Genomic DNA, 27,641 nt, shown 5'->3' with positions numbered 1-27,641 from the left:
AAAGCTTTTATTCTGAAATGCAAACGCACCGGAAATGATTGGTGTGTTGTCGCTATCAGAACAAAGTTGCGTGATATGCTCAGTGGGAGGAGGGTTGTGTTCAAGTCAGAGAAGGTATTAGCGAGAACCCTGTCAACAAACTCACATAGAGTGTGATTTATCACGTTTAATAAATGGACATTTCTTGACAGGAGCCTTTTTAGGTCAAGGAAAGCGGTGAGATTTCTCCAGCAGTCGTGGATTACAATCAAAGCGTTGCAAATGTTACCGTTACACGCAGTGGACGTTTTGTTTAGCTAGCAAGGTAACGCAAAATACGCTAACGGCAGCTACTTGGTAAACGACAGGTCTCTTAAAGGCCCGATGCATAGGTGGCTAACGATTGTTGAAGGCTAACAGCGCCTGAACGGTTAAACAATTGACGGTATTTAGTGAAACAATGTGCCGATGGTGATATTGACAGGTCTGCACAGCTAACTTTTGCTAGTTAGCTAATTGGTGCTTGTTGGTGTTCGTTGACGGGAGCAAAGCCACTGTGTTTGGCACTGGAGTGAGCAAAGTCTGCAGAGCAGCTAACGTTAAATGACGTGCTTACGTTTCAGCTGTTTTTAAATAACCAATAAGGAGCGGACAACTCAAATATCTGTCCTTACTTTTGCTCTACAACTGACATTAAATCAACGTTAAATCCCTGCCTTGTGATAAATGTCCGTCCTGTGTTATCTACATAATCTGAATGTTTTCAACGTCTTCGCAGCTTATTCTCAAGGAAAACAGTGTAAATGTCATCTGAGCTTTGACCCCTGGATCTTCCAGCCCAAACTCTAATTTATGTTTTGTGGTGAGGCCATGACTACTGTCAACATCACCAGAGACATCCTGCACAGGCAGATCAGAGTGAGTAAACAAATGGCAGAGCATCCTGTGAGCTCAACCCTGACAATTTGTTCCTCAAATACAGAAATGATCTTGACGGGGCTGACCCCAAAATACTCTCTGTCTGACTATAAAGTGTTGTTTACATTTTATACTGATCCTGTCTTGTGTACAGGAGTCTGATGGAAACTTTGATTTTTGTTTTAGGACAAGAGAGCAGCAGGCTTTCAAAGGTTTTATCATGTGACTGACCCTTTCATCAAGAGACTTGGACTGGAGGCTGAGCTTCAGGTTAGTGACAGCAAGCAAGTGTGTGTGTGTGCACATAGAGAGCTATGAAAAGAGAGGGAGAGAGAAAAAATGTGTCTGTATATCATCATATCTTTTTACATTTGACTGTCTGTTTCCACAGGGCCATACTGGCTGTGTGAATTGTTTGGAGTGGAATGAACGAGGAGAGTAAGTCTTATATATTTCACGTTATGCCTACTATACACTAGCACATTTTGAGAATACTTTTTAAAGACGAAAGCCTGACACCCTCTCACATCTTAAGATAATTTGACATTTTAGTCACAGACTATGAGATTTTGCAAAGACTGGGGGTCTTGCAGGGTCACTTTTTGCTAAATTCCTTTTGAGATTATTTCTGTATGTCTGAAAAAAAACACATATTTCTAGAAACAAAAGATAAAAGGCGTCATTTGTCAACAGTATTATTGTCAATTCAGAATCAATATAACCCATAAATATAAACTGTAATTGTGCACAAACTTTACAGTTTGGATTTTGTCACCTCGATTCGACACCAGCCTCTGTTGGTTAGCTGCACGATTTTAGTGGGAGGAGAGCACAGGAATGAAACGCGAACCCTTTTTGAATATGTAACTAAAATAAGTGCTGGTTGGTGGATCAGATACACACTGCATTAAACACAGACTCTTGTTCACTCCTCAAGTCTCTCCTCCTTTTACATAGTCCAAAAGAACCGAGACTTGTTCACGTTCTTGCGCCTCCCCGGATGCCCCTCCATGTTTACTTTTTCTACCCAGTATGCTGCTTCTTGTTTGGTGCTGGAGAGAGTGCGTCATTGATCTTCACTATTTAAATGAGCCAAGACTAAAAACTTAAGATAATATTAGAAATGTTTGATTTTGTTGGAACGTCAAAACGTGAAAAAGACTTAAGACAGCTCGGATTGAGTTTTACATACACCTTACACCACACGATCGCTATCACAGCAGCGTGCACCAACTGAAGTAAAACCCTCATGATTTTATTCCAACACTGGAATTCTGTGAAATCATTTGAAAAGTCGTTTTGCTGGCATTATGTACAATTATAGTCTCTGACCTGGGATCCCTGGCTGCCTTACATCACCATGTTACTGCAGTCTTTTTCTTGGGTACATTGTGCACACTGGATGCACTGTGAAGGCCTATTATGGATGGGTTATATGTCCAAGTATGTCCTTATATGCTGTTGCTCTCATGTTTCATTTCTAAATGTTGCTGCTGCACTGCTTATTGCCAAAAATGATACGCAGGCCCACCACGTCTCACTACTCTGTTGTTGGATCCAAAAATTGCTCTATAAGCAGTTAAATATTTGCTTCACATCTGATACCTTTGGGCACCTTAACATTTTTTCACAATATATGATTTCAAAGAGCCTATGCAAAAGTTGCTTGACTTGTCTTGGTGATTTTTTTTGTTTTCAGTTTACTGGCCTCGGGCTCAGATGATCAGCATGCTATCATCTGGGATCCATTCAGACACAAGAAGCTTACAACTATGCACACTGGTCATGCAGCAAATATATTCTCCGTGAAGGTAAGGGGGACTGGTTGCAGGATGGGTGCATTCAGTGGCAGCAGGGAAAGTGGGCCTAAATCAATTACACTGGCTGCATTTATAGACATGGTGATAATCTTGTCATAATGTGATTTAAGTGTAAAATTCTTGATGTGTTTTGCAAAAAGGCTTTGCTGTTAAGACACTTTGCTCTGCCTCACCTCACTCTTTCTCAAGTCAGTAACAACTGCTCTCTGTGATACAAGTTTACTTCCTGTACATTAGGTGGTGCTGTTGGCCATTTTATGAGTGGGTCGTTGTTTAATTGAAAACCATCTCTGTACATGTTTGACCATGGTGAAGCTGTTCAAGGCACTGTTTTATTGCTGTTTCCACACAAAAATCACCACAGGGGCACACCAGTATTATACCAAAATGAGCTTTATTCTGTTGTAGTGTTCTCAGCTCTGAAACAGAAAATGTACCAATATACTCAGAACATTCCCCTGGGTTCCCTCAATGTCATCTGTATCATCTGCCACCATTAATGACCAAATTTGTGTTTCAGCACTCTAGTTTTTGGATTTGGGAGCGTTGTTCCTGTTTTATAATATTTTTGGGCTGTTTTAGACCATAGGAATAACATGTATGAATTTAAAAATTGGCGTAGTTCCTCTTTAAAGCCATTAATCATACTATGATCCATAGCATAGAAATGGGAGTATCAATGGATTGGTTGTTTAAGTACTTAGTAATGCCTTAATCTGTGGTTTACTGGCAAGAATGGGATCACTATGTGCTTGGAAGAGGAGCTGTTGTGAAACACTGTGTCTGTACTTCAGTTCACTCTGGTGTTTTTGTATGCCCACACAGTTCCTCCCTCACTCCGGGGACAGAATTCTGGTAACGGGCGCAGCCGACACGAAAGTCCACGTGCACGACCTGACGGTGAAGGAAACCATCCATATGTTTTCTGATCATACCAACAGAGTCAAACGCATCGCCACGGCACCCATGTGGCCCAACACCTTCTGGAGTGCTGCGGAGGATGGCATCATCAGGTTAGAATTAAATCACCTTGTATTGTTTAGAGTGGAATTTTTTTTCTCTAATTTATCATTATTAAGTAAATGTCAATTGCACAATGTAAAGGCTGCAAAAAAAGTTAAAAAAAAGACCCCATCGGCTTTTAGATTTGTTCCCTATAAAGTCTGATTCCCACTGACAAAAATCCCACAAACACCAACTCACATCTGGCTTTTGTCTTTAGTGGGTAAGGTTACAGTTGGCCTTTATTCTTGAGACAAACAATTACACAGTAGTCATGGGTATTTCTCGGCTCCAGCTCCAATCGTCAGGAATGGAAATATGACACCGGGGAGGACACGCTTACTTTTGCATCTTTTGTTGCTCAACCATCAGTAACTTATATAACTCTTTGTCAGCCACAAATTCTGTCTGTCTCTGTCCAAGTAGCGCTTGAACATCTTCCCAAATTAGTTGCCACTGAGTTTGAGAGAGACTAAAGAAGTAATAGATACAAGAAATAAGTAACCATTTCAACATTTTCCCTGGCATCCATGCTGCCTTCTACTGTTTACTAACCCTGTTTCTGGCGCCTTTGCAACGTCAAACGTGACACACTAGAAAAAACTAGAAAGGCATTTTTGTCCACTGGTAATGGGAAAAGAGTTTGTAGCCTATTTTTAGCAGGTTTTCCCACGTCTAAAAAAAACCACGCATATAGGTGCTAATTTTGGTGGGAGAAAGGTGTAAGCCTTGCCTTCACTATGCTGTTCTGTCTGTCGCTTGGTGTGACCTCCTTGGAAAATTACGGCTTCATTTACAGCACAAAAGAAGCGCATCAATCATTGCACAACAAAAAGATGAAGAGGATAGCACTTTTGTTTTCCCTAGTAGCTATCTGCAGCTAACCATGTTACCAAAGAGCATCAGTGTAAGGTCTTTGCAGTTTCTAGCCCCAGTAGCAGAAATGGGGGACAGACAAAATACAACCGAAGTAACTGCAGAAAGTACCCGCAAAAAGAAATAGAGCCCTGTCGCGAGGCTCTTAGGAACAAGGAAAGTGATTTAGCTGTCTTTGCGACAGTGCTGCTAACAGTAATACCACTTGAGAATGCTAGTATGGAAAGTTGAAAAGTAGTCTGTTTCACTTTGTCAAAGTCAAAAGACATGCCACGACGTAATTTTTCTACAGGTAATGTGTTTACTTTCTCCTTGCTCACTGTAGACAATATGACTTGAGGGAGAGCAGTAAGCGCTCGGAGGTGCTGATTGACCTGACAGAGTTCTGTGGTCAGCTGGTTGAAGCCAAGTGTTTAGCTGTCAACCCACGGGACAACAACTACCTGGCAGTGGGAGCCAACGGGCCGTTTGTTCGCCTTTATGACATCAGGATGATTAACAACTACAGGTGAGTTTCTTATGTCATTCACTGGTAATGATTATTCAGCAACCACTCAAATATGGTGCACTCCCCAATGTAGGTTTTGACAGACACATGCACAACTGGGTGTTAACCAAGCTTTTTATTCCTTTCTTTCTTTCTTTCTTTCTTTCTTTCTTTTTTTTTTTATGTTTCTCAGGAAATCTATGAGTCAGAGCACGTCAGCGTCTGTGCACTCATTCTGTGAAAGGCAGAAGCCCATCCCAGACGGAGCTGGGCAGTATTATGTTGCAGGTGCATATATGGTTGAATTGTCTGGTATCAAATTATTTAATGGGCTCATTTGTGTTCTAATTATATGGTAATGACATGAGGAAATGTGCAGGTTGAAAGTGAGTATAGGATGAGGTTGGATAACATTACCTTCTGTTTGAATGCTCCAGGGCACCTGCCAGTGAAACTACCAGACTACAATAATCGCCTGAGGGTCCTGGTGGCCACCTACGTCACCTTCAGTCCTGATGGCACTGAGCTACTAGTTAACATGGGTGGGGAACAGGTAATGATTCTTACAACAACCTAGAATAGTTAGGAATTCTGTTTTTCTGTGTTTGATCATTTGCCTTGTTTGCTTTTATGGTTCTTCTAGGTGTATCTGTTTGACTTGACATTTAAACAGAGGCCATACACTTTCTTGCTTCCCAAAAAGTGCCAATCATCAACAGGTAGGTCTGTGCCATATGTATTAACAAAAGATCTTGAATGGTGTCTAAAAGAGGTACAAAAAGTACTGTACCTTTTTAGATGTATTAGTGATTTCTGAAATTTTGTCTTTCCAGGAGATGTCCAGAATGGAAAGACGACCAATGGCGTCTCCAATGGACTTCATTTGCCAGCCAGCCATATTCGTTTTGCCGGAAACAAGATGCACTCTAGGTTTGTCTTTTCACCCTGTGACGCCCCTTTTCCACCAAATTAGCTCTGGATGTTGAACCACTTCCATTCAGGATTCACTGAGCCTCGTGATATCTATTGAACCAGCACGCTTTTTCACCATATTTGAACAGAACCATTGTACTTAAGGATGTGTCATTAACAAAGGGCATTACACAATGCCCAACAGAAGTGAACAATAGTAGCCAGATGGCGGATCACATTCATTACCTGCAAGCTTTTGGTCTGTTATTACAGATATTTATTTAGATCTAAAAATCAAACATGGACCAACTATTAATGAGATCACTGCTTTCTCTGTTTTTCAATAATTTCTTACTTGACTTCTCCATAGTTGTTGCCTGTTATCAAACAGAACTGTCAACTCGTTACACTCAGTTACCATCTTCAGTCTGACGTTGCGTCAACTGTAGAATACGACATGGCCACTGATGTTGTCACAGATCTCACTTGAGGTCAAGGAGAAGCTGCTAATTGATGGTTTCAGCTGCAAACCAACTCTATGGACTCCAAAGCATTTTTTTTGTCCAGAATGCCCCAAACAGTTAAAAATAAGGTGTGCAAAGCAAAACAGAACCTGTTCCATGTTGGTGGAAGAGGGATATCACTGATTGGTTTTAATACAGACTGTCCTTCTAAAGGTTCGAGCATGCACACACTTGAGTTATGCTTCTTATGCTCTCTTTGTTTCAGTTCTACTGAGATCCCTGCTCACCTGGAGAAGATAAAGCAACAAGCTAATGATGCATTTGCCAGGCAGCAGTGGACACAGGCCATCCAGCTGTACAGTTTAGGCATCCATCAGGCCAACTGCAATGCCATGTTGTATGGGAACCGGGCAGCAGCATACATGAAGCGCAAGTGGTAGGCCTCATTGTAGCACTGCGCAGAGATGATCATCTTCCTGAAGGCTTTAAAAACAGCTATCAAGTGTTTGTTTGCATCTGTGGTTCACAGGGACGGAGACCATTACGATGCCCTCAGGGACTGTTTGAAGGCTCTGTCTCTAAACCCCGGTCATCTGAAGGCTCATTTCAGGCTGGCACGGTGTCTGTTTGAGCTGAAGTATGTGTCTGAAGCTTTGGAGTGTCTGGATGATTTCAAAGGAAAGTTTCCAGAGCAGGCACACAGCAGTGCCTGTGACTCCCTGGATAAAGATATCAAGGCTGCTCTCTTCACCAAGACAGAATCAGGTAGAGAAGAGTGAACTATTACTTGGCTGATTTGCAGTAGCTCACCTTTGTTAAACTAGTCTTTGATCTTTAAATGAAGACATGAGCCACATTGCCACTGCAGACTTCCTTCACTTACAGAGGCTAGATATGCAGCTGGGAGAGTGGAATGGAAAATTTCATGCAAGCCAAAACAAATATTTTTCTGGCTCAGACACTGGTACCTTAAATACAGAGCTGTGTTGTATTTGTGTGTTAGTCTTCCTCTTCAAGCGTGACAGACAGCCTTTGTTTATTTGTGAATGTGTCTGAAAGAGTCTGTGTTAATAAGAATGTTGTTTTTATTCCTTCACCAGCAGAAGATAAGAAGTCCAACAGCTCCATTCGATTCCACTCGTTCAGTCGGAAGGAGTCCATCCCTGAAGACGAGTTGGTGCTGAGAGAGCGAAGCTTTGACTACAAGCACAGATACTGTGGTCACTGTAACACCACCACAGATATCAAAGAGGCCAACTTCTTCGGAAGGTCAGTAGATCTTCCTCCAGTCTGCTGAGAACACACTAGGGGGCAGCCACGAGCTGTGTAGCCCAAGACAGAGACTAGTAAATCTATACTGGAGAATTAGTAGCGTAAAAACCTATAGTCAAAAGAAGCTTTTACTCATGAATATGGGATAAGGTACTCTATCTAGATTATAATTTGTTCTGCACACGAGGCTCACTGTGAAACGGTTGCACAATTTTGTAATTACTAGTAAATATGACATGTCCTAAGAGCATGGCTTCATTTTCTCCTCCTTACAGCAAAGGCCAGTACATCGTCAGCGGCTCAGACGACGGCTCCTTCTTTATCTGGGAAAAGGAGACAACTAATCTGGTGAGGATCCTGCAGGGGGATGAGTCCATAGTCAACTGCCTGCAGCCCCACCCCAGCTACTGCTTCCTGGCTACTAGTGGTATTGACCCCGTGGTTCGATTATGGAACCCTAGACCAGAGGTAAAGCACTCAAACTGAAGGGTATTTATATATGCATGTTGCTGGATTTTGACAAAATCTGGGGCACGGTGTGTGCCATGGTTTCATTACATCATTCCAAAATCATTTTACAATTGTACTGATTTGTCATATTGAGACAGTGATATATTTGTTTTATTTTAACCAAGCAACTGTCATTTAAAATGTTGTTTTAGTTCATTTACTGTACAAAAAAAGCAAGATACAAAACTATTTAAACGCCTGTAAGTCCCCCTCCAGACACATTTTAAAGCATGTACATATACTCATACTAATACTATCATATAGTTTAAAAAACTCTGAAAATGGGCTAGAAGCACATGTACCACTTTCTCCAGCGCTGACAGGGTGTTATTAGCGCTAGGTTGATTGCTGAAAGAGCTGTGTGCATCAAGATGGCTAGTGTTAGCGTTAAAGGAAACACCGGAGAGATTCAGCCAAACATGTTTGAGCCTCAGTCAGACCCAGACTAAGATAAGGAGTCTTTTGTACAACAAAATCAGCAACTAGCAGACAGATCAGAATGCTTATTTGTTAGCTTGTAGGCTAACTGGCAGCAACTGCCACAGCGTTTGTGGTTGTGAAACATGGAATAACATCTGCTACAATGGGGTTTTTGGTGGCAGTGAAAGGGGGCTTCAGGGTCCAGTTTACACCCAAAAATTGCTCACTCATCATGCTGTCAAAACTGTCGCTATGCTAATTAAACTCTGCTCTCTGTTCTGACAAGTCCACTCTGCGCTGGAGGTTTCAGGTTCTTTGCCAGTGTGTGGAAGTCTGGTTACCCCTGCGATATGTGTTTCCTGTATTAGACAGCGATTGGCTTACGTATTAGTGACGTACCTAATCTAGCTTGCCTGTGGTACATTAAATGTTAGATTTTAGGGGAATGCACAGACACTGCCCCCTTTAGTGAAGGAATATTAAAACACCCCTCTACTGACAAACTTTACACAGACACAATACAGTATAGTCAAGGTCTGACCACATTTTAGGGGACATAAACATAAGAAAAACACATTTTTGAGTGGAGGGGGACTTTAACCAGAGCAGCTGATCTGTGTCTCTTCCTCACCATGACCCTTTCTCCTCCCCTCTACATTCTCATAACACAGACAGAGACTGAGAACGGGCGAGTGGTGGAGGACATGGAGAGTGCTGCTCAGGCGAACCAGCGGCGTATGAATGCCGATCCGTTGGAGGTTATGCTGCTCAACATGGGCTACCGCATCACAGGCCTGCGTGGTGTCGGCCCAGATGGCTCAGATGACGAAGACAGCTCAGAGGGACAAGTGCAGTGTCGGCCAAGCTAAACAAACTGCTCACTCTAGAGAATGGATGTAGGAAGCAAAGCACTCTCCCAGCTCCTGTTTGAATCTTAATTTCCCCCCTCAGTCTGACAGAAACATTGAGTGAATGTCATGTCACATCTCTGCACTATGCATCGCCCTCCCCTGTCCAAAGAGAGGACCGGCGGAGACCACTTTGGGGAGAGGAATTCATGGAGGGTGGAGAAGACGCCCATCTCGCCCCCTTTCAAAGCACCAACAACACCTCAGCCTTTCCCTCCACCCAGCAGTGGCAGGGGGACACCTTTTAGCAGAGCACCTTCCACGTCACTCCCCCAGTTTCTCACGAAGAAGGAGGAGTTCAGCACTTATCCCTCCTCAGGTTTATGTTGGAGAGACACACAACACGTAGAAGAAGAAGCCTGCACACGGGCGACCTATTTTCAGGTCAGTGTGGCCACACAGTGTCCTCCATGGAGGATCGGATCACAGACCAGAATACGGTGCTTTGTTGCATCTCCTGTCCGCTCTGCAGTTGGAGCTAAGAGTCTTAGCGCCCACTCATCTCAGAAAGGCTACACACCCAAGTCATTAATTGTGAGTTAGACTTGGTCATATTTTCAGTTGGAGTTTTGATCACAGGAAGCCTAGAATTAATCGTCACTCTCCAATATGTGAAAGTCGTATTGTTGCTCCGATGAAATGTATCCATAAGCTTTGTTTAGTTTATAACTGTCAGAAAAAAACAAGTGGTTTCTTCTGCCAGAGGTTGTCATCTAACATTTCAGTGGCCAAGGATTAATGTCTATTTTCTTTGTTTCATTGAAACATGAATTTTGGCATACTGTGCTCCTTTTAGTTGAGAGGTTTTACTACAAATAGATTGTTGACAAGCTCAACAAGATATCAGCTGAGAAACATTTGTAAAAAAACAACAACTTTCTAATACAGTTTTTTTGTTATAAATTAAGTCCCATCGATTGCAATTTTTGGCATGAAATGTCAGTGTGAAACTTCTGTTGAGTGTAAGTGGGACGCAGATGCTAATTTTTGGTATATGGCAAGTGGGCACTAAATATTTGGCGATAGGGTTCCTGCCTACTAAGCTGCGTGGCTCTAGCACTAGCCCTCTGCTGCAGTCAGGTGTTCAGTCCTGCTTGCATGAGGCTTCTCTGACCATATTTGTGGGCAAAAAAGCCATCCCATCTCTCTTGCTCAGAGAACAGTTCATTGGGTCTTCTTTGCCCCTGAATAGGGTAAGTATTAAGTTGTGGGTCCTCAACAACATGCAACACTAGGCTTCCATGTGTTTTACTTTGTTCATTAATTTGAGATACTCCATTTTTCTTTGAGGAATCCTGTAATAACCTTTGTTGCAAACAAAGAAACAAATAAAATTATTGAACACCTTGCCTGTGCTCTCTGGCGTTTGTTCTTTAAATGCTAACAATGATGATGAATTGCTCGTCCTTAAAGTGTAACACTTACACAACAGATACAACAGTACTGACACATTACTAACTAGGCTGGGAAGATATACTGTAGGTGAGGCCACGGTATGAACTCTCTGCTCATTCATCAGTGTCTGCTCTACTCCCTGCTTTTGCTGACTATTGGGCAACACTTGTGAGGACAGTAAATCACAAGCATGAGTAGTTAGGGGAGCATTGCATGCCCCATATACTGTACAGTAATGAGGTGACCCAGCTTTGGGAGTAGTGGAGGTTACAGCGATAAAGCCTGCGGCTGAATGAGTCTGTGAGTTAAGGTGCCAAATAGAGCTAAAATGACACAGGGGCTCTATGGCTAAAAATAGAGCTAGAGCTAAACAGAGATGTTTGATAAATGTCTGGCAAAATAATGTTTGATTTAAACAACACAAGCACATTAAACAGCACAAGGTAGACACTTATTCTTTGAAATAAGACGCGCTCCATCCATTGGCGTTATGCCTGATTGCCCCTTGTCCTTGGAGCAATTCAGAAGTGTCTTCATGAATAATAATAATGATCATGGTGTCTACAGCTATTAGGTGCTTAAATTTAATATTTTTTCAAGGTCATTTTTAACCAAAATGTTGGACAAATCATCTTTTTCATGAAGCATAGCAGGTAAGTATACAGGTGTGGTCCTATGCAGAAATAAGTTTTTTATAGGAATATGGTTATTAAAGTGACATGGGTTAATCTACATTTTCTTTCCAGCAGGTAAGTATAAAGTAAAAAGACAGTATTAGATTCAGTGGTAGGTTTAAATATGTGTAACATTTTGACAAAATCAAAGTACTAGATGGATGAATTAAATTAGATCAAATGTTTGTAGCAATTAAGACCCCACAAGTTTAAATTTAAGACTATATAATGACTTTTAAGGCCTAATATTTATAAAATTAAATTTAAGACTTTTCAAGATATTGAGGGACCTTCAGAAACCCTGAATAATACAACAAATAACAATAAATATTCAAAAAAAAATTATACTGTTGTTTTGCTAAAGACTTTGACGACTGGAAGCCCCTAGTACTCATCAAACCTGATTAAATTGCGGTAAGCAAACGCCGCAGTCCAAGCACAAATGAACGGTGTTGCGTTCACAGACTGACAGTTGGTTCAACCGCTGTGGCGACGACGCCGCGCTTCCGCTTCCCCGCCGCCTGCCGTCGGCCGTGCGTCATCTCATGTCACTCCAGGCAGTGATGGCGGAGGTGGACGAAACCGACATAATGATGAGCTATCACGGTGATTTCATCAAAAGCGACAGAAAGAGCACCCGCTACCCGTTCTGCATTGTCTGGACACCTATTCCTATTTTATCGTAAGAAGCTAACACGTTGTTTTGCTAGCGTTAGCTTAGCATGCCATGTTACAGCAGGTTGTTATTTTGCTAACGTCACATGAAATGAAGCAGTCTTACGTTAGCTGTTGGTTAAATCTCATGTTATCTATTTCCTTTTAGTAAATGACTGCATTAAATGTACTCTACTGTGTTTATTCTGTTACACAATCAGTGTGTCGATGTAATGTGTGCTGGCTGCATCCTGCAGGTGGGTGCTCCCGTTCATTGGTCACATGGGTATATGCACCTCTTCTGGAGTCATACGAGATTTTGCAGGATCATACTTTGTCTCAGTGAGTATTGCTTAAAAGTCTAACTATCTGTATTTATCAGCTATAATAGTGTCATGTCATGTAACTGTTCACATCTGTGTAATGGCCCAGCAGAGTGCAGTGAGACAGAGATGAATCTGAGATGTCATGCTGACGTGCAGAGTGCAGCTGTTGAATTGTTGATGAATGGGAGTCACAGGCAGAGCTGAATCCCATAATAATTGAAAGCATGCACACTAGTATGATTCATAAGATGTTTTAAAATGTGACTTTCTCTCCAGGAGGACAACATGGGCTTTGGCAGACCAACAAAGTAAGTGTAATAATGAAAATATTGTGTATTAATAGTTTAATGGTATTTCAACAAATAGGTCAAATGAACTCATTGACTGTTCACTAATATCGCAGGTACTGGAAGCTTGATGTGGACAAAGTGTGTGGCAACGGTGTTGCTACATGGGACAAAGCAGTGCATGATGCATCTGAGGAATACAAATGTAGGCCGGTAAGATGATATTTAGGATTTCTAATGCACATATTTCCACATTATTGTCATTATATTCATGTAGTAATAACTGTTTTTTCTGTTTTATTGAAGCATAATCTGTGCTTAGATAACTGCCATTCCCACGTTGCCATGGCCCTCAACCTTATGCACTACGACAACAGCTCGTCTTGGAACATGGTGAACCTGTGTGTGCTGTCTTTTATTCGTGGGAAACATGTGAGGTGAGTATTTTAGCCCCATTCTGCCATTTGTTTTATGATTAAGAACTGTTAACATCTTGTTCATGGGTTTTCAGTGCATGTTGCTATGTCTGAACACCTTATCTAATCTGATAAAACAGCAATCACCTTGTTAACATTTGACAGATTTAGCTCCCATAACATTGTAATTACACTATAATGATTTGACGGACTCTTATGGTGTTAAATGCCTTTGTCAAAGACACTTGTACATGTGGACTGAAGCAGCCTAGGATTGAGCCACCAACCTTGATGGTTTAACCCTCTCTACCATCTGAGTCACAGCTGAAACACCTCTATGATAAACTATCTCTTTGCTTTTGTTTGCGCTGTTTGTGACATCACACGGCTTTGGTTTGTCAAATCAAGTCAATATTTATTTAAACAGCCCAAAATTACATAACACAAATTTGCATCAAACTGCTTTTCAGCCTGTACAACACATATACGCTGCAACAGCAGATACCCTCTATCCTCAGATCCCAGATTTGGGTAAGGAGAAACTTGGAGACATTTTTTTAAAAATGGGAAATGGGGAAAAAAGATAGCGACGCAGGCAGGTTTCCTCTTCCAGAACAGACAGACATGCAGTAGTAGTAGCAGCAGTCATATATACAGACAAGACAAGAGAAGCAGTAGCCCAACCACAAGTTAGCTAACATGTACACAGCCGTTCCAAATTGCTCTGCTGGTGGATGCTTGTGAGCATTAAAGGGATAGTTGAGATTTTTGAAGTGGGGTTGTACAAAGCCCCGTTTCCTCCAAACACTTTCAGTATGGTATCTTTGGAACCAAAAGTAACCCTTCAGATATGGTACCTAGACCCTAGGTCCATTTAGCATGTCCACAGCAAACAGTACTCTTAAATGTGGGCGAGGTTGTTGTCTCTCACTGCTTTGTCCAGCGCTCACTGTATTTCCTCCTTGATCAGTCTGCATCTCGTTTATTGTCCACAGAATGGGGTGGCATATTGACATTTTCAGAACAAAATAAACAGGCTGCAGTGAGAGTCTCTCTTGATTGGATATTTAAAAATAGCAGGTTTGTGCATTTAGTCCTCCTCGGGTAAGCCCAAGGGTTTTGCCGAAACCCACAGGAACGATGCTCTGCAACACTTTTTTTATCTCCAAGAGAGGCTTGAGATATAATGCTGTTCACATAATCTGGTCAAAATTAATGTATTGGTGTAAACGCTTAAAGATAAGGATGTACTGCTCAGTGGAAATGGGGCTTAAGATACTTATCTATAATCAGTGTATTACATACTGGAGTACCACCATGGAAGCTAAGCAAAGTGCTGCTGTGGACAAGGGGAGGCAAAAAGTATTTTACCATCTAGAAAAAGGCCTACCTTAACAAAATCAATGTCTGTTTAAATGTACACTATATTCAGAATATTTTCACCACTTAGCCTTGCTGTCAGGCTGCCCTTTCTGACGGGAAAGCTGTTATCTATGCTCTCCTCAAAGCCAGACTCCATTCAGAAAAATAGTATTTTTACCTTGCAAAACACAGGAGTTGCTGGTCTACGGCTGCCTCAGTTGGTTAGTTAGTTTGTGTTGTGCATCTTTGGTGTTTTAAAGAGTTAGTACGGATTCACCAAAGTCACACAATAACACAAACAAACTAAGGTGGGGCGTTTTTTGGGTGGCTAAAACACATTTTACACACAAATTGCTGCTGCCCTCATCCAAAGCATTATGTTGCTCAGCTTTTGTGCCTGTACTCCAGCCTGTTTGTTTGCCATAGACTGTAGGTAATACACTGACTGTGAATAAGTACCTCGCACAACCCCACCCAAAGATATCCAAACTATCCCTTTAAGAGACATATGGCACAGAAAACCCCCCTCATTATTCTCCACTGACCCACATAGAGACGTCACAGTTTGTGCTGCCTTTGCACATACACTCCCATGGCACAGGAGTCTTTTAAACAGAAGGGGAGTTGTGTAATTCATCACTGACAGCGGCGCTCCCCTCTGTGTCACCACTGAAGGTCACCCCTCCGGTGGGGCTCCCTGTGCCGGCTGGGTTGAAAGGACAGTAGGACGGAAGCTGGGCTGCACTCAGGGGGAGTAAGGGGAGCTGTGGGCCTGTGGGAGTAAAGACAATGCACCATGTGATACTTCAACACACCTCACATGTCCTTGTCTGTCCAAAACACACTCAGAATATCCAGGTGTTGGTGATACCTCTAACACACATTACCCTCTCTGTCTCCTTCAGCTGGGCAGCTTTCCTCAAGACCTGGCTACCCTTCTTCATGCTCTGCGGAGTCTTCGGCACATTCATCCTAACATTTAACCTGCAGTAGTGGAGCGAGCAGTCCAACAGGATGACTCAAAGACTTTGGTTATACTTAATACATTGTCACCGGCTGTTGACTTGAATGATGATGATGATGATGATGATGTTTTGACGGGACGTTTGTTTGTACAAAAAATTCCAAATGAAGGATTTCCTTGTGTGTTGGTGATGTAGTCTCTAGGAGGCTATTTAAAGGAATGCTTCACCCACAAAATGACCATTTGTATATCAGTTACCCACCCAGTGTAAAGTTGAATTAATGAAGAAAACTTTGTTTTTCTTGCATGCCTCCACGGTGAACGAAGAATCCAAAAATGGTTAACATTCTTGAGGAATTGAAGTAAAGTGGGGCTGCTTTTAACAACAGCCAAATTATATCAAATCATCCATTTACAGACTCTCACACAGCTCTTGCAGTATCATCCAAGTCCCATTTATTCAGTTGTAATACTTTAATAATCCACATAAACAGTCTCATGCACAAACAAGTTGCACACCTCTGTAACTGAATGAAATACTTGAGCAGAATGCAAACACAAAGCTTGTCCATGCACGCTACTCTTAGCCAGAAGTGCTTTAAAGTCCCCACAAAACAAAAGTTAGAGTTCTTTAGCTTCTGTAGTGTGTTGTATGTCCCAGTCAAACGGAAAATTTAAGCAGCATACAGTTGCAAGATGGATTTAAGTCAAATATTTCGAATTGTATTGGACTGCTAAAAAGTGGGCAGGCTTAGAGTTTAGTGCGTTAGGGAGCTGCAGCAGAGTCCGCTATTGAGTTAACTGTTGACTCCACACAAAGACTTCCCTCACCGTTAGATCAGGAAGGGGATGACATGGATGAATCAGCCATATTGCTTTGGAAATGAAAACAAAGGTTTTGCCCACTGATATCCAAACACACATCTCTTTCTATCTCTCTCCATACTGCTCTGTTAGCTACTGCAACCCACAAACATTGACGTACGGTTTATGTGAATAGCGTGGTTAGCTAGTTGCTCAAAATTTCATTGGACTGGATGAACTTTTGTAAACGCCCTTGAATGCAGGATGAGTCATTAAACTGTTTTACCTGGTTGTTCAGAAGATAAAAAACAGGGATTTTGATTTAAAAACACTCTGATAATGATTTTTACACTTATTTGGCAAGTGAGAAAAATGATCATTTAACACTGGGACACAGGATTAAAACTGGAAAAATGTTTTTTCCATTTCATGGGGACTTTAAATAGAAACGTTTCAGCAAAAATACATGTTTTAGAAGTACAGCACAAATTGCATGAAAGTTTGTTTTTGGATTCTACGCCTACTGTACAAGAAAAGATACATTTTTTCCACAAATTCAAGGTAACACAGGGCGAGTAAGGGATATACAAATGACCATTTTGTGGGCAAAGTGTTCCTGTAAAGGCAAAGCCTATCTGTTGGTGTGTAGTTAGCTTTGAAATCAATACTGTTGAAGCTGTCAAGAATTTTTATTTCTTTACTATTTATGATTTAGTCAGTTGAGTAAGTTATGGTATCTTCAAAGTTCACCATTACTGTTTTTCACACAGTGGGTTCAGTTTTGCTTATTGAGAGTACTACAAGAGTATTGCGCCGCAGTAGAGTAATACTGTTGAATTCGGGGATGTACTTTTTCCAAGAATGGCAGTGATGAATGTGTTCCTGCAATGGCTAATGTACATTTCGGTGATGAATCACTACAGAATGGATCATGGAATCTTAATGGTGAAAGTATTCATCAATTATTTGTCTAAGAGATATGAGCCGCTACCAAAGATAGGAATGATCAAGGACCCACATGTGAAAAATAGTGTTATTGTGCTGTAAAAACGCCTTCCTCCCCTCAGTCCTCTTTCCTCGGGTGTGTAAATCAAACCTGTTAAGTGTTTTCTTTGACATGAGTGTATTGTTTGCATTTCTCCAGACAGAATTTGAATGCTTACTAACTGTGCATCCTCATGCTGGAACATTACTGTAACTCTAGTTATGAGCAATACGACGTTACATTATGAGTTGATTCATTTTTGATGCTATGTACCTAAAAGAGTATTATTTATTATTGTATATCTTGTTCAGTTTGATGTTTGTGTAACTTTATTTTGGTCTGTGCTTTATACAAAGCCTTTTCAGTCTCCCCTGGCAGACTGTAGTGTAGGTCACCTGCTGTGGATGCCCTAATCGTCCTCTGTACCTTTAAGGGAACCACGTACCTTTTTCATCCAGCAGATTCTGCTTGTGATATGAACTACCATCAGTTCACAGGAACCTTTATTCCCAGACTGGAGCAGATGTTGAGGGGCTGATCTCGGAGTGCTCTTTGCCGCCTCGGCAGCATTTGATAAGCTGTGTTTAGAATTTGACTCCCTATTTTTTTCTGCTGTATTTCAAGTCATTTTTTGTATCTTTATTTTTAACTGACTGTTATTTAGCGATGTGTGTTTTTGCAGTCTGGGTGTTTCTGGGAATCCTTCTCTGTGCACCATACCAGTGTTTGGAGTGTCCTTTTGGCTGTGAGTGTTTTGCTGTCACTCGCACAGTGAAATGTGTTTCTAAGGATCTGCTCACGGTGCCACAGAGTATCCCAGGATATGCAAAGACTGTCATCATCACAGGGAATGATATACATCACATTGGACCTGATTCGTTTACAGAGCTGGAGAATGTCAGCAACATCATTTTAAGCAATAATAGGTGAGAATGTCAGTGTTTGTTTTGTTGTTTCATTCATGTATTTTGAGCTATATTTGAATAATATGACTAACTTTCTTGATGTGTATCTAATAAATATGTAAAATTTATTTCTCTAAATGTGTTTTCTTTTTATTTGTTTACTTTGACAGGACAGTGCGTTGCATCCAAGCATGAAATTAATACTTAATGTCTAAGTACATATGTGACAGTGTTAGTCGTCTTCACAGGATTACAGAGATGGTGTCTCACAGCTTCTCTTCCCTCATCAACTTGCGCTTCCTGGACCTCAGTGAGAACCAGCTGGCCCTCATCCATCCAGAAGCTCTCAGCATACCTGGCAGTCCCCTCCAGGAGCTCAACCTGAGCCGCTCGCTGCACAACTTCACAGCCCTGACGGACCTCACCACGGCTCTACGCTGGGGCGGCCTCAGGGGGCTCCTCCGCCTCGACCTCTCTGGGAACCACCTCGCCCTCCTGCCCCCGGGGATGTTCTCTCACCTTCCCAACCTGCAGCAGCTCTTCCTCACTAACAACTCTCTGATGGCTGTCTACAGTGGAACCTTCTCTGGAATGAGCCACCTGGAGGTGCTGGACCTTACTCGCAACGCCTTCATGACCTTCAGGGCTGATGCTCTACAAGAGCTGGAGAAGCTCGGGAACATCCGAATCTTTCTTGGTGACAACCCCTACATCTGCTCCTGTGAGATCAGAAATTTTGTGGCCTGGCTGAATGAATCAAGAGCCCAGGTGGATGTGGACGCTGTGAGGTGTGCCTCACCGAGAGGGTTAAGCGACACCCGACTGCGAGGACTAAGCATCCAGGCTATTGGATGTGTTGTTCCAGTCCAAGCAGAGGTGACGGACCTCACCCTGCAGACATCATATGTCTTCCTAGGGCTGGTGCTGGGCTTTGTGGGCATGGTCTTTCTCTTTGTTCTCTACCTGAACCGCAAGGGTATGAAGAAGTGGATCACTGATATGAGAGATGCGTGTCGGGACGTTCTGGAGGGGTATCACTACCGATATGAGATTGACTCAGACCCTCGGCTGGGGCACATCGCTGCAAATAATGGTGGCAGCAGGGCACGAGGGCACTTAGGATTACCTTTGTCGCAGCAGCTGCCAAGTGACACCTGTATTGTTCCTCCAGACACACATGTCAAACAGCTGAAAACCTCTCCACCTTTGAACCTATGATCTTTTAATGAAACTAGAATCATTTGAGAAAGCTGTAGATGTGTATAGTTTATGCCGGTAGATTTCCAAGTCATGTTTTTGAGCCTCCTGTACATAATGCAGTTACAACCTATAAATCTCACCTTAAAAGTGCCTTTGTGTTGTTGAGGCACTTGTGTTCATAAATTTACCTTAGAAGAATACTCCATCTCTAAAATGACCATTTGTATATTAATGTCTCACCTCATGTTAGGTTGGATTCGGAAAGAAAACTTCACTTGCCTCCACGGTAAACGAAGAATCCAAAAACAGAAAAGTCTTAAGGGTTTCATAACAGCAAAACTACATCAAAACATCCAATTACAAACTCTCAACACAACTCGTGCAGTATAATCCAAGTCATATTTATTCAGTTGTATGCTCAGGACTGCCCAAACGTGTGCATTTTTACCAAAACCTTACAATTAAAAACACTTCAGCATAAACAGCACAGGTGGGCTCTTCATCCATGCATGAGACTGTGTAAGTGTTTTGAATAATAAGGTTTTAGTGAAAGTGTACATGTTTGGGAAGTACCAAGCATAGGAGTGGAAAAATGAGACTTACATTATACTGCAGGAGTTGCGTTAGAGTTTGTAAACACATGTTTTGTAATAGTTTTGCTGTTGTTTAACATGGCCCCCTATGATGTCAATTCATCGAGAATTAATGCTGTTTTTGGATTCTTCGTTCACTGTAGAGGCATGCGAGAAGTTTTCTTCACAAATTTAACGTAACACGGGGTGAGTAATTGATAAATAGATTATCATATGGTGGGGTGAAGCATTCCTTTAATAATAATGTATGTTTATTATACATTTTATAAGAATATAAATATTGATAGGTTAGACTGAAAACGGACTAGACAGCCTGCATCTCATTTCCTGTCAGTTGTGGTTTGTTTGCCTTTTGCTATTAGTATCTTGACTTAAAATATCTTAACATACTGCAGAAGACTGCCAGAAAGATAAGTGACATATAGTTCAATGGCTTGAAAAAATGCATGTTGACACCCAGTAAATTTTATATTAGGTACTCAATCCTTAATTCAATTATTAATGTATCTTTATTGTGCTAGAATCCATAATATGATCTGTATTACGATATTCAAATGAATAGATACTAGAGCTCCTGTGTGATGTGAAATCTGTATTTACATTCATTATGAATATAATAAACTTTTATTATCGTGCCCCTGTTTTGTTGTGACGTCAGTGAAACCACAAGACACCACGCTGCACACGCAGACACATATTTTCTCTCCAGGTGAAGTGGCCCTACTATTTCAATCCAAAGAGTGGGTGATTAAGTGTTTCCATGGAGGGAAAAATAGGGCAGAATGAAAGATATTGCTTGGAAAACACCTGTTGGCTCTGCAGCTGCAGTGCACCTTTGTGTGCATTGTGTGTGTGTGTGTGTTTTCACAGCATGTGTGTGCACAAATGAAGAACTTGTAACAATGTAAAGTGCAGGATTTAACAGTTTATTAGTCGTGTTGCATCACCTAGTGGCAAATTATAATCTAACATGATCAGAGGTGTCACTTTTCCTTTTTTTCTTCTTCTATTACACATTTTATTTTTCATTTTTTAAATTCCAGGTCTTCTTTTATTGTTTTTTTTTAGCGTCTTTTCCTCCTCTCTCCTTTTTTTCTCTTTCCTTCTGTGCTTTTATATCCGCCTCGCGTGACGTCACCACTCACCTGTGGGTGGGTGTAGGATTCTGGGATTAGCTGTAGCCGCAGGTAATAGCCAAACATTGGGAGACTCACGGCAACAGAAGACTGCGTTTTACGGACACAAGAAAAAAGAGAGACGACACGAATGAGCCGAGCTGTGCTGGTCGGTCGAGGCAGCCGACTTTAGGTTTGCAAAGTTTGACGTTACGTGGAAGTAAAGTCACCTGGGAATCTGTGGGCGGACAAAATCAGTCTTTCTTTCTCTGTTTGAAGCGCTAGCAAAAGTTTTCTGTGAGAGACTTCCGCGGTTTGCTCGCCGAGCAAGTTCTCTGGGATAACAGACAATCACAAGTGTTTCCTCATATGCGGTGAGTAAAGGTTTTGTAGGTGAAATTAAAAACGGGTAAAAGTTGAATGAGTTTTGGTGAGAGGTGTTTTCTGCACTATAGGCCAAACAAGCTTTAAGAGCGCGAGCGAAATGGGCCAAATTATTATCAGGCCAGCAATCAATGCACTCAGTTTTATTTACATTCTCAGAATTTCCGGGGAGGTTGCCTTACTGGCAGCAAAGTGTTTACCTCTTGACTCTATAATGCGGGCTACTTTTAATGTGTCATGGTGAGTTTAGTGTTGCAAGCCTGTGTGGCAACGCAAAAAGGGGAGGTTTCCACTTGGTTATTATTTCTAAACATGCCTCTCCCACTCCAGGTCCCAGGTATTCTGAGCCATGCCTGGCCACAGCACAGGGGCTCCCCAGACGTCCCGCCACCACAAACACCACAGCTCCAGCTCCAGGGCTGAAAAGCACAGAGCGACCCGGACTATATCCAGGGAGAGCACGGCCAGCCAAGACTCCTACAAGGATCCTCATGGGGAGCATCATGAGCACCACACTGACCACTCCCGGTATTCAGAGAACAAATATGGTCGCAGCAGGGGCCACCCGCGAAATGGCACGGGTAGGGGCTCAGAGACTATAGGATTTATTCCTGGGTCAGCAGACAGCACGCCCACCAGCAGACATGCCTGTGGCTCCTGTGCCTCCATGGGCTGGAGTGGCTGTAAGGCTCTTATCTGCTGTGTACTGACCTGTGGATTTTATGGCAGCCGGGAGCCCTGCCTGCCTGTTAACGAGAGCTCCACAGACCATCCCCCTAAAACAGGCAGCGAGCCTCACCCTCCTAATGGCATGGCTATAACCAACCCCACTTGTAACATCCCTGTGGAGTCAAACAAGTCCACCAAAACCTCCAAGCTGCCCATGAGTGACAGCTTCCGCTACCCAGATGTGCGCATCGCAGGTAAGACAGTAAGGTATCCAGTTGCTGCCCCCAGACGAACCCGCACGCCTGGCAAGGGGGAAAGCGAGCGGCCTGTCAGTAACACCAGCCTGATATCCCGAGAGGACTATGACTTAGATGAAGTGAGTGACACGGGCACAGACATTGACTCTCTTATCACCAAGAAGCTGCTGGAGCTCTACGCCCTGCACCAGATTGACCAGCTGGCCAAGTGCACCTCCGACTCCTCGTTCTCCCGCAAGACCAACGAGATCAGCGAGCTCATCTACAGCATCGCTCAGGACTACAACCTGGAGGAGCAGGAGGCCGAGTGCAAGCTGGTGCACGGGGTCATCCGCATCAGCACGCGCAAGGGAAAGAGAAAAGCGGGCCATCAGTCAACAGGACAGCGAGCCAACGGGAGGAACGATGGGACGCTCCCTGACAGTGGCAACGAGACCATGACCCACACTTTAATGAGTAGTGACTGTAAGAATGCCATGTCACATTAATAATTACTGCTGTATAAATATTTAAATGATACCACATGACAACTTTTTTTCTCCATCTGGCTGCAGCATACCAAATATACCAATCACCTCACCTGTCTTCGCTGAATGACTCATAGTGTCTGTTGGAACTTTTGAGCTTTTGTTTGGCTCATAGTTTGTAAGCCCTAATACGCCAGACATTTCACAGGCAATGACCTAACAATAATTGGCTAATCTGAGGCAAGTTGACACAAGTACACACCGTCTTGTAAAACACACATAGCCGAGATGACCGGATTAATTCTGAAAGGAGAGTTTATTAATGTCTGTTGACGCTTTTTGTCTGCTGGTGCTCATTTTGTCTTTTTCCTCCCCGGCAACAGTTCCAGAGGTGAAAGTGTCAGAGCAGACGCCTTCAGACGAGCTGGCAAGAAAAATGAGACATTACAGCGGGAGAAGTGAGTACATGTGGGAATTTTCCATAACTGATGCACAGATACACTGTGTTTTCATTCAGGTGGATGTAAATGCCCATATTATGAGTTAATAAAGGAGCAGTGTGTTGGATTTAGTGGCATCTAGCTGTGTAAGGATTGCAACCAGTTGCAATGTCTCCTGCGGGCCAAGCGTGAACTCCTGGTTAGGATTCCCTCTGTTGTCATTGTTCAGGAAGATTTTACTGGGAGCCGAGTTATCCACAGATGTGTCGTCCTCTCCAAAACAAACAGGCCTGGTGAATGAAATCGGTAAAAACTAGGGGTGGGGGGGGGAAAATGATACAGCATAGTATTGCGATATTTTTGCGTGACAATATCGTATCAATACACATATTATACGAATTATTATTGACAATACAAATGACACTTCTGGTAGCCTACTAGAATAATAAAATCATTTGAATCATCTTGCAGTTAAAATGAACGAAGTGAGATTAACAGACTGGAACCTTTATTTTGTTGCATTTGAAAAAGGTAGTAAATCGCAGTATATGTTATTGGGTATAATACATGTTAAAATCGCAGTAATATTGTATCGTGACTTAAGTATCGTGATAATATCGTATTGTGGGGCTGCTGGTGATTCCCACCCCTAATAAAAACGCTTAAAAGCAGTTCCATGTTACAAATCAGTATTTCTCCGACACTGTTTGGCCTGTGGCAGCTGGTCCGCTAGCCAAGCACTTGTTAAGTTGTGCTCACCTTTTTTCTCTGATAACTCAAGATCCAGATGTTCAGGAGGTTTTTAACAGGAGCCGAATTATCCACGGAGGTCTCCTCCTCTCCAAAACAGACGGACCAGGTGATTAAAACTGGTAAAACACTGAAAAAAAGCAGATAAACGTTAAAAATCAGTGTTTTTCCTATGCTGTTTGGCTCGTGGCAGAGGGGCTGCTAACTACAGTGGCCGATGTAAAAACGCAAATGGCCCTATGTAGAGCTAGTTTTGTTTCAGGCTACAGTACAAACATGGCAGTGCAACATGGCGGACTCAGTGGACAAGGACAACAGCAACAAAAACACAATGATTCTTATTTACAGGTGGTCATGCACAAAGAAAATACACTTATTTTATTTAATTTCTGCCAATATATCCCACTAAATCCTACACACTGAACCTTAAGAGTTGGATAAAATCCAAAATCAGTCAGCACCATGTACGTGCATGTGATTAGTTGTTACAGATATTGCACATTTATTATTAATTGTACATTTCGTGCTGATGGAGACACAGTCTGTATTTTCCCTGGTCATTGAGGTGTAATTACTGCCCCTGTGAATCAGTGTGCGGGGCTCAGGTCTTTGCAGTCCATTGTACCTGCTGCAGCTGCAGGCATGTTCTCACCTCCTCTCTACTTTCCAGTAACATACCACTTTTCAACCAGTGAAAGCCCTGCATTCCTGCCCCTTTCTCTGCATATTACAATTCCCTGCTCATTAGCTGCCTCCTCCCCCCTCATCTGCCACCTTACACCCACCCATCAATCTGCCTCATTCTCCCCTCCAGCTCAGCGGTCATGCTACACCACCTGCCACAGCAGCGGATCGAGTCGCATTAAATATATGCCACATAATGTCCCCTGGTTTATTATGTAATTTTAGAGAACAACTTGGGTTACAGATGGATCACCGTGCAGCAGCGTCTTTTTTTTTTTTTTTTTGTGTTGTCGTTCTGCGGAGAGGCGGTTACAAGGACGGAGTGTCCTGTTACATGTCTTTGAATGAGGGTACACCACATTGTGTTTCCACAACTTTCACATCGCGGCCTGGGAATGTGTCAGTGTCCTGGGTTAAACTTTTGTGCATGAAATGTAACATCTACCATGATGGCTTTTTTGTTTTCAGCACGTTAAATAAATCTCTTTCTCTTACAGCGTACTCCTCCAGCACCGCCACAGCCTACTCGCCCTACCATCACGACACCGAAACAGACTCTTCAGGCGCTCCTCTTCTTCTTCTCTGAAGGGTGATATAAAAGTACCTGTGCTAACAAGTGATGTAGCCAACTAGATGGACAATGTTATTCGTCTGCTATTATTTGTTGTTGTCGCTGTTACTGAGTGGAGCACCTTTTTACCCTGGGCGGTGGTACTTCAGCTTTTAGTGGTCCGCTTAATGTTTGCTATTGGAGTGTCATTTAAATTGGTGGACCTTTTTATCTCTCCAGCAGATGACCTACTGACGAAACAATGTTTTTTTTACACAGGGAAAGACAGTGTAGGTTCTTTTATGTATTTGCGTACGCAGTGTTTAAAGTTGTTTTCAGAAAAAGAAACACTCCATGCAATCTTAGCAGTCAGGCCAGAGGACAGAGACTGATGGTAGAACGTAACCTTCCTCATTCTTGTCTGTGATTGTTTATGCAAGCCATTGTGCATGTGCATGTCTATGTTTGGGCTTATTGACTCCTGCCATTTAGACTCTTTGAAAGCAAGTGTTGACCTGAAAACTGCATTGTTAAGCCATATTTTGATGCACATATTGATATGTTGATGTTACTCTCTGGGTTTTTAAACCGTTTGTGGCATTTGGCCGCAGTTTTTTTGTTTTTAATGTATAGATAAGCCCTGTTTTTAACAAAATAAAAATCTCCATGCTTGTTTATGCCTTTTTAATGTGCATTCAGTAAGGAGATATCTTTATGTATGTAATGATGATGTGTCAGTCATCTGTTTCTCATTTTACAGGGTTTACACAGATTCTTAAAAGTTGTAGAAGGCATTGAAATAATTAATCTAACAATAAGGCCTTAACTGGCATTAAAATGTCTCAAACCAATCTTTTTAAAATCCTAAATATGGTAGGATTTTGCCAGTACAAGGCACTGCATATGAGGCGCTGTGTATCTCATACAAAAACTGTTTCAAACTTGGCACAATGGCAATCGAGGGAGTGGAATCCAATATGCAGAGTGAAAAATCACCAACAAACACCAGCTGTTTACCAGTTTTGTTCCACCCTTGTTTCCGACATGAGACAAAAAAGTCATGTTTTATGCTACAAGAAACATTCTGCAAAAAAATTGTCGGCTCAGGTTTCTTTTTCCTTGACTTTTGTTACTGTAAATTTGGTCTTAAATGTCATTCCAAGTGGCATTAAAAAGTCTTAAATATTAGTTGCCTTATGCTATAGGGCCCTGTTTCAGCTCACAGAAAACTGAACTTTTTTGTTCTGTGTTCACACAAGCCAAAATGATATTACACAGTTTGAATATAAGCAGCCCCATTTGTTTTGCAACAGATAATTTTCTCTCATACATCAATACGTCTCTCCTTTGCAAGGTTTTCTAACGCTGTCTCTTTAGCCTACTTTTCCTCTTTATCTCTTTGGGTTATTGTTGTCAAGCTCATCTCCCCGAGGTCACTGTGCTGTAGCAGGCAGGCTTTTTCTGCCCTCAGCGAAAGAAAGAACTCGTTTGGCTGGTTCTGACAAAAAGGAAATAAAATCCTGGGGTTTGTCTTTGTCATTTATTGCAGAGGGAAGAAGCAGTGCACAAAATCAGGAATGTATCCTGAACTTTGGGTCAAAGTAATTGTACTGTACGAACCAACGATGTGTATTTTAAGATATGCATTAGCCATTAAAGTAGTTTGCAGTTTGGATGACAGTTCTGTTGTTGCAGCTGTCACTAAAAGACGTGATGATACACATAATGAGCACCAAAGACAGGGCAAATGTGACTATTTCAGAAATGTGCCGACACCTTTAAACATCAACGAATAAAGCAGATAGCCGACCTGGAGAATGGTTTTAAAACATTCTTAAACCAACATGATTTGTACTGAAAGTAGGTGACTTTTTATGTATATGTAGAAAATAAGATTAAGCCCAGAGAACCACTAAAGAGCAGTCAATCTGAATTCTTTCAGCTCTCAGTGTTTGTGGTGTGTTGCAGTTGCCCTGTGTAACCCCGTTTCCTCTGGCTCTCTGCCCCCGCCAACACATTCCTGTTTTACCTGTATGAGGTGTCATGCATAAACTCACTGTTTCACAACTAGCATACCACAGGCCAGGATGAATCAAGAGGGCTTGTTCTGTATCAAATCCAGCCTACAGACTGTAAACACTCAGCTCAGGTTTTTGTAGGACACTTGATTTAGCATTTAGATACTTATTCCA

The 27,641-nt window shown here is 42.1% G+C and overlaps 4 protein-coding genes across 7 annotated transcripts; all 4 read left to right on the top strand.

The window, feature by feature from the left end:
* The first annotated feature begins 45 nt into the window (after positions 1-45).
* On the top strand, positions 46-10,917 carry wdtc1 (WD and tetratricopeptide repeats 1). Of its 4 annotated transcripts, none has more exons than XM_033641322.1 (16): positions 46-114; positions 758-897; positions 1,084-1,167; positions 1,289-1,335; positions 2,597-2,708; positions 3,543-3,730; positions 4,921-5,103; positions 5,276-5,370; positions 5,520-5,635; positions 5,726-5,801; positions 5,916-6,012; positions 6,724-6,894; positions 6,988-7,223; positions 7,559-7,727; positions 8,006-8,198; positions 9,332-10,917. In XM_033641322.1, exons 2-16 carry the CDS (start codon positions 832-834, stop codon positions 9,527-9,529), a joined length of 2,031 nt encoding a protein of 676 aa, XP_033497213.1. In that variant the 5' UTR covers positions 46-114; positions 758-831; the 3' UTR covers positions 9,530-10,917. The 4 variants fall into 4 exon arrangements, with proteins under 4 accessions (XP_033497213.1, XP_033497212.1, XP_033497215.1 ...); XM_033641321.2 differs by having other exon boundaries at positions 79-216; XM_033641324.2 differs by lacking the exon at positions 46-114 and adding an exon at positions 164-304 and having other exon boundaries at positions 7,562-7,727.
* A 1,223-nt stretch (positions 10,918-12,140) lies between these two features.
* Positions 12,141-18,478, top strand: LOC117266323 (transmembrane protein 222-like). Its single transcript, XM_033641461.2, has 6 exons — positions 12,141-12,319; positions 12,549-12,633; positions 12,894-12,925; positions 13,021-13,117; positions 13,211-13,341; positions 15,588-18,478. Exons 1-6 carry the CDS (start codon positions 12,183-12,185, stop codon positions 15,673-15,675), a joined length of 570 nt encoding a protein of 189 aa, XP_033497352.1. The 5' UTR covers positions 12,141-12,182; the 3' UTR covers positions 15,676-18,478.
* LOC117266322 (trophoblast glycoprotein-like) lies at positions 18,102-20,768 on the top strand. The gene is made up of 2 exons (XM_033641458.2): positions 18,102-18,361; positions 18,589-20,768. Exons 1-2 carry the CDS (start codon positions 18,102-18,104, stop codon positions 19,556-19,558), a joined length of 1,230 nt encoding a protein of 409 aa, XP_033497349.1. The 3' UTR covers positions 19,559-20,768.
* A 412-nt stretch (positions 20,769-21,180) lies between these two features.
* Positions 21,181-26,122, top strand: kdf1a (keratinocyte differentiation factor 1a). The gene is made up of 4 exons (XM_033640076.2): positions 21,181-21,622; positions 21,963-23,023; positions 23,409-23,483; positions 25,397-26,122. The coding sequence occupies exons 2-4, from the start codon at positions 21,982-21,984 to the stop codon at positions 25,483-25,485; spliced, it is 1,206 nt and encodes a 401-aa protein (XP_033495967.1). The 5' UTR covers positions 21,181-21,622; positions 21,963-21,981; the 3' UTR covers positions 25,486-26,122.
* The last annotated feature ends 1,519 nt before the right edge of the window (positions 26,123-27,641 follow it).

Source organism: Epinephelus lanceolatus, chromosome 10, assembly GCF_041903045.1.
Source record: "Epinephelus lanceolatus isolate andai-2023 chromosome 10, ASM4190304v1, whole genome shotgun sequence".
NCBI lineage: Eukaryota > Metazoa > Chordata > Actinopteri > Perciformes > Serranidae > Epinephelus > Epinephelus lanceolatus.
This window is presented reverse-complemented; position numbering and strand designations above follow the sequence as displayed.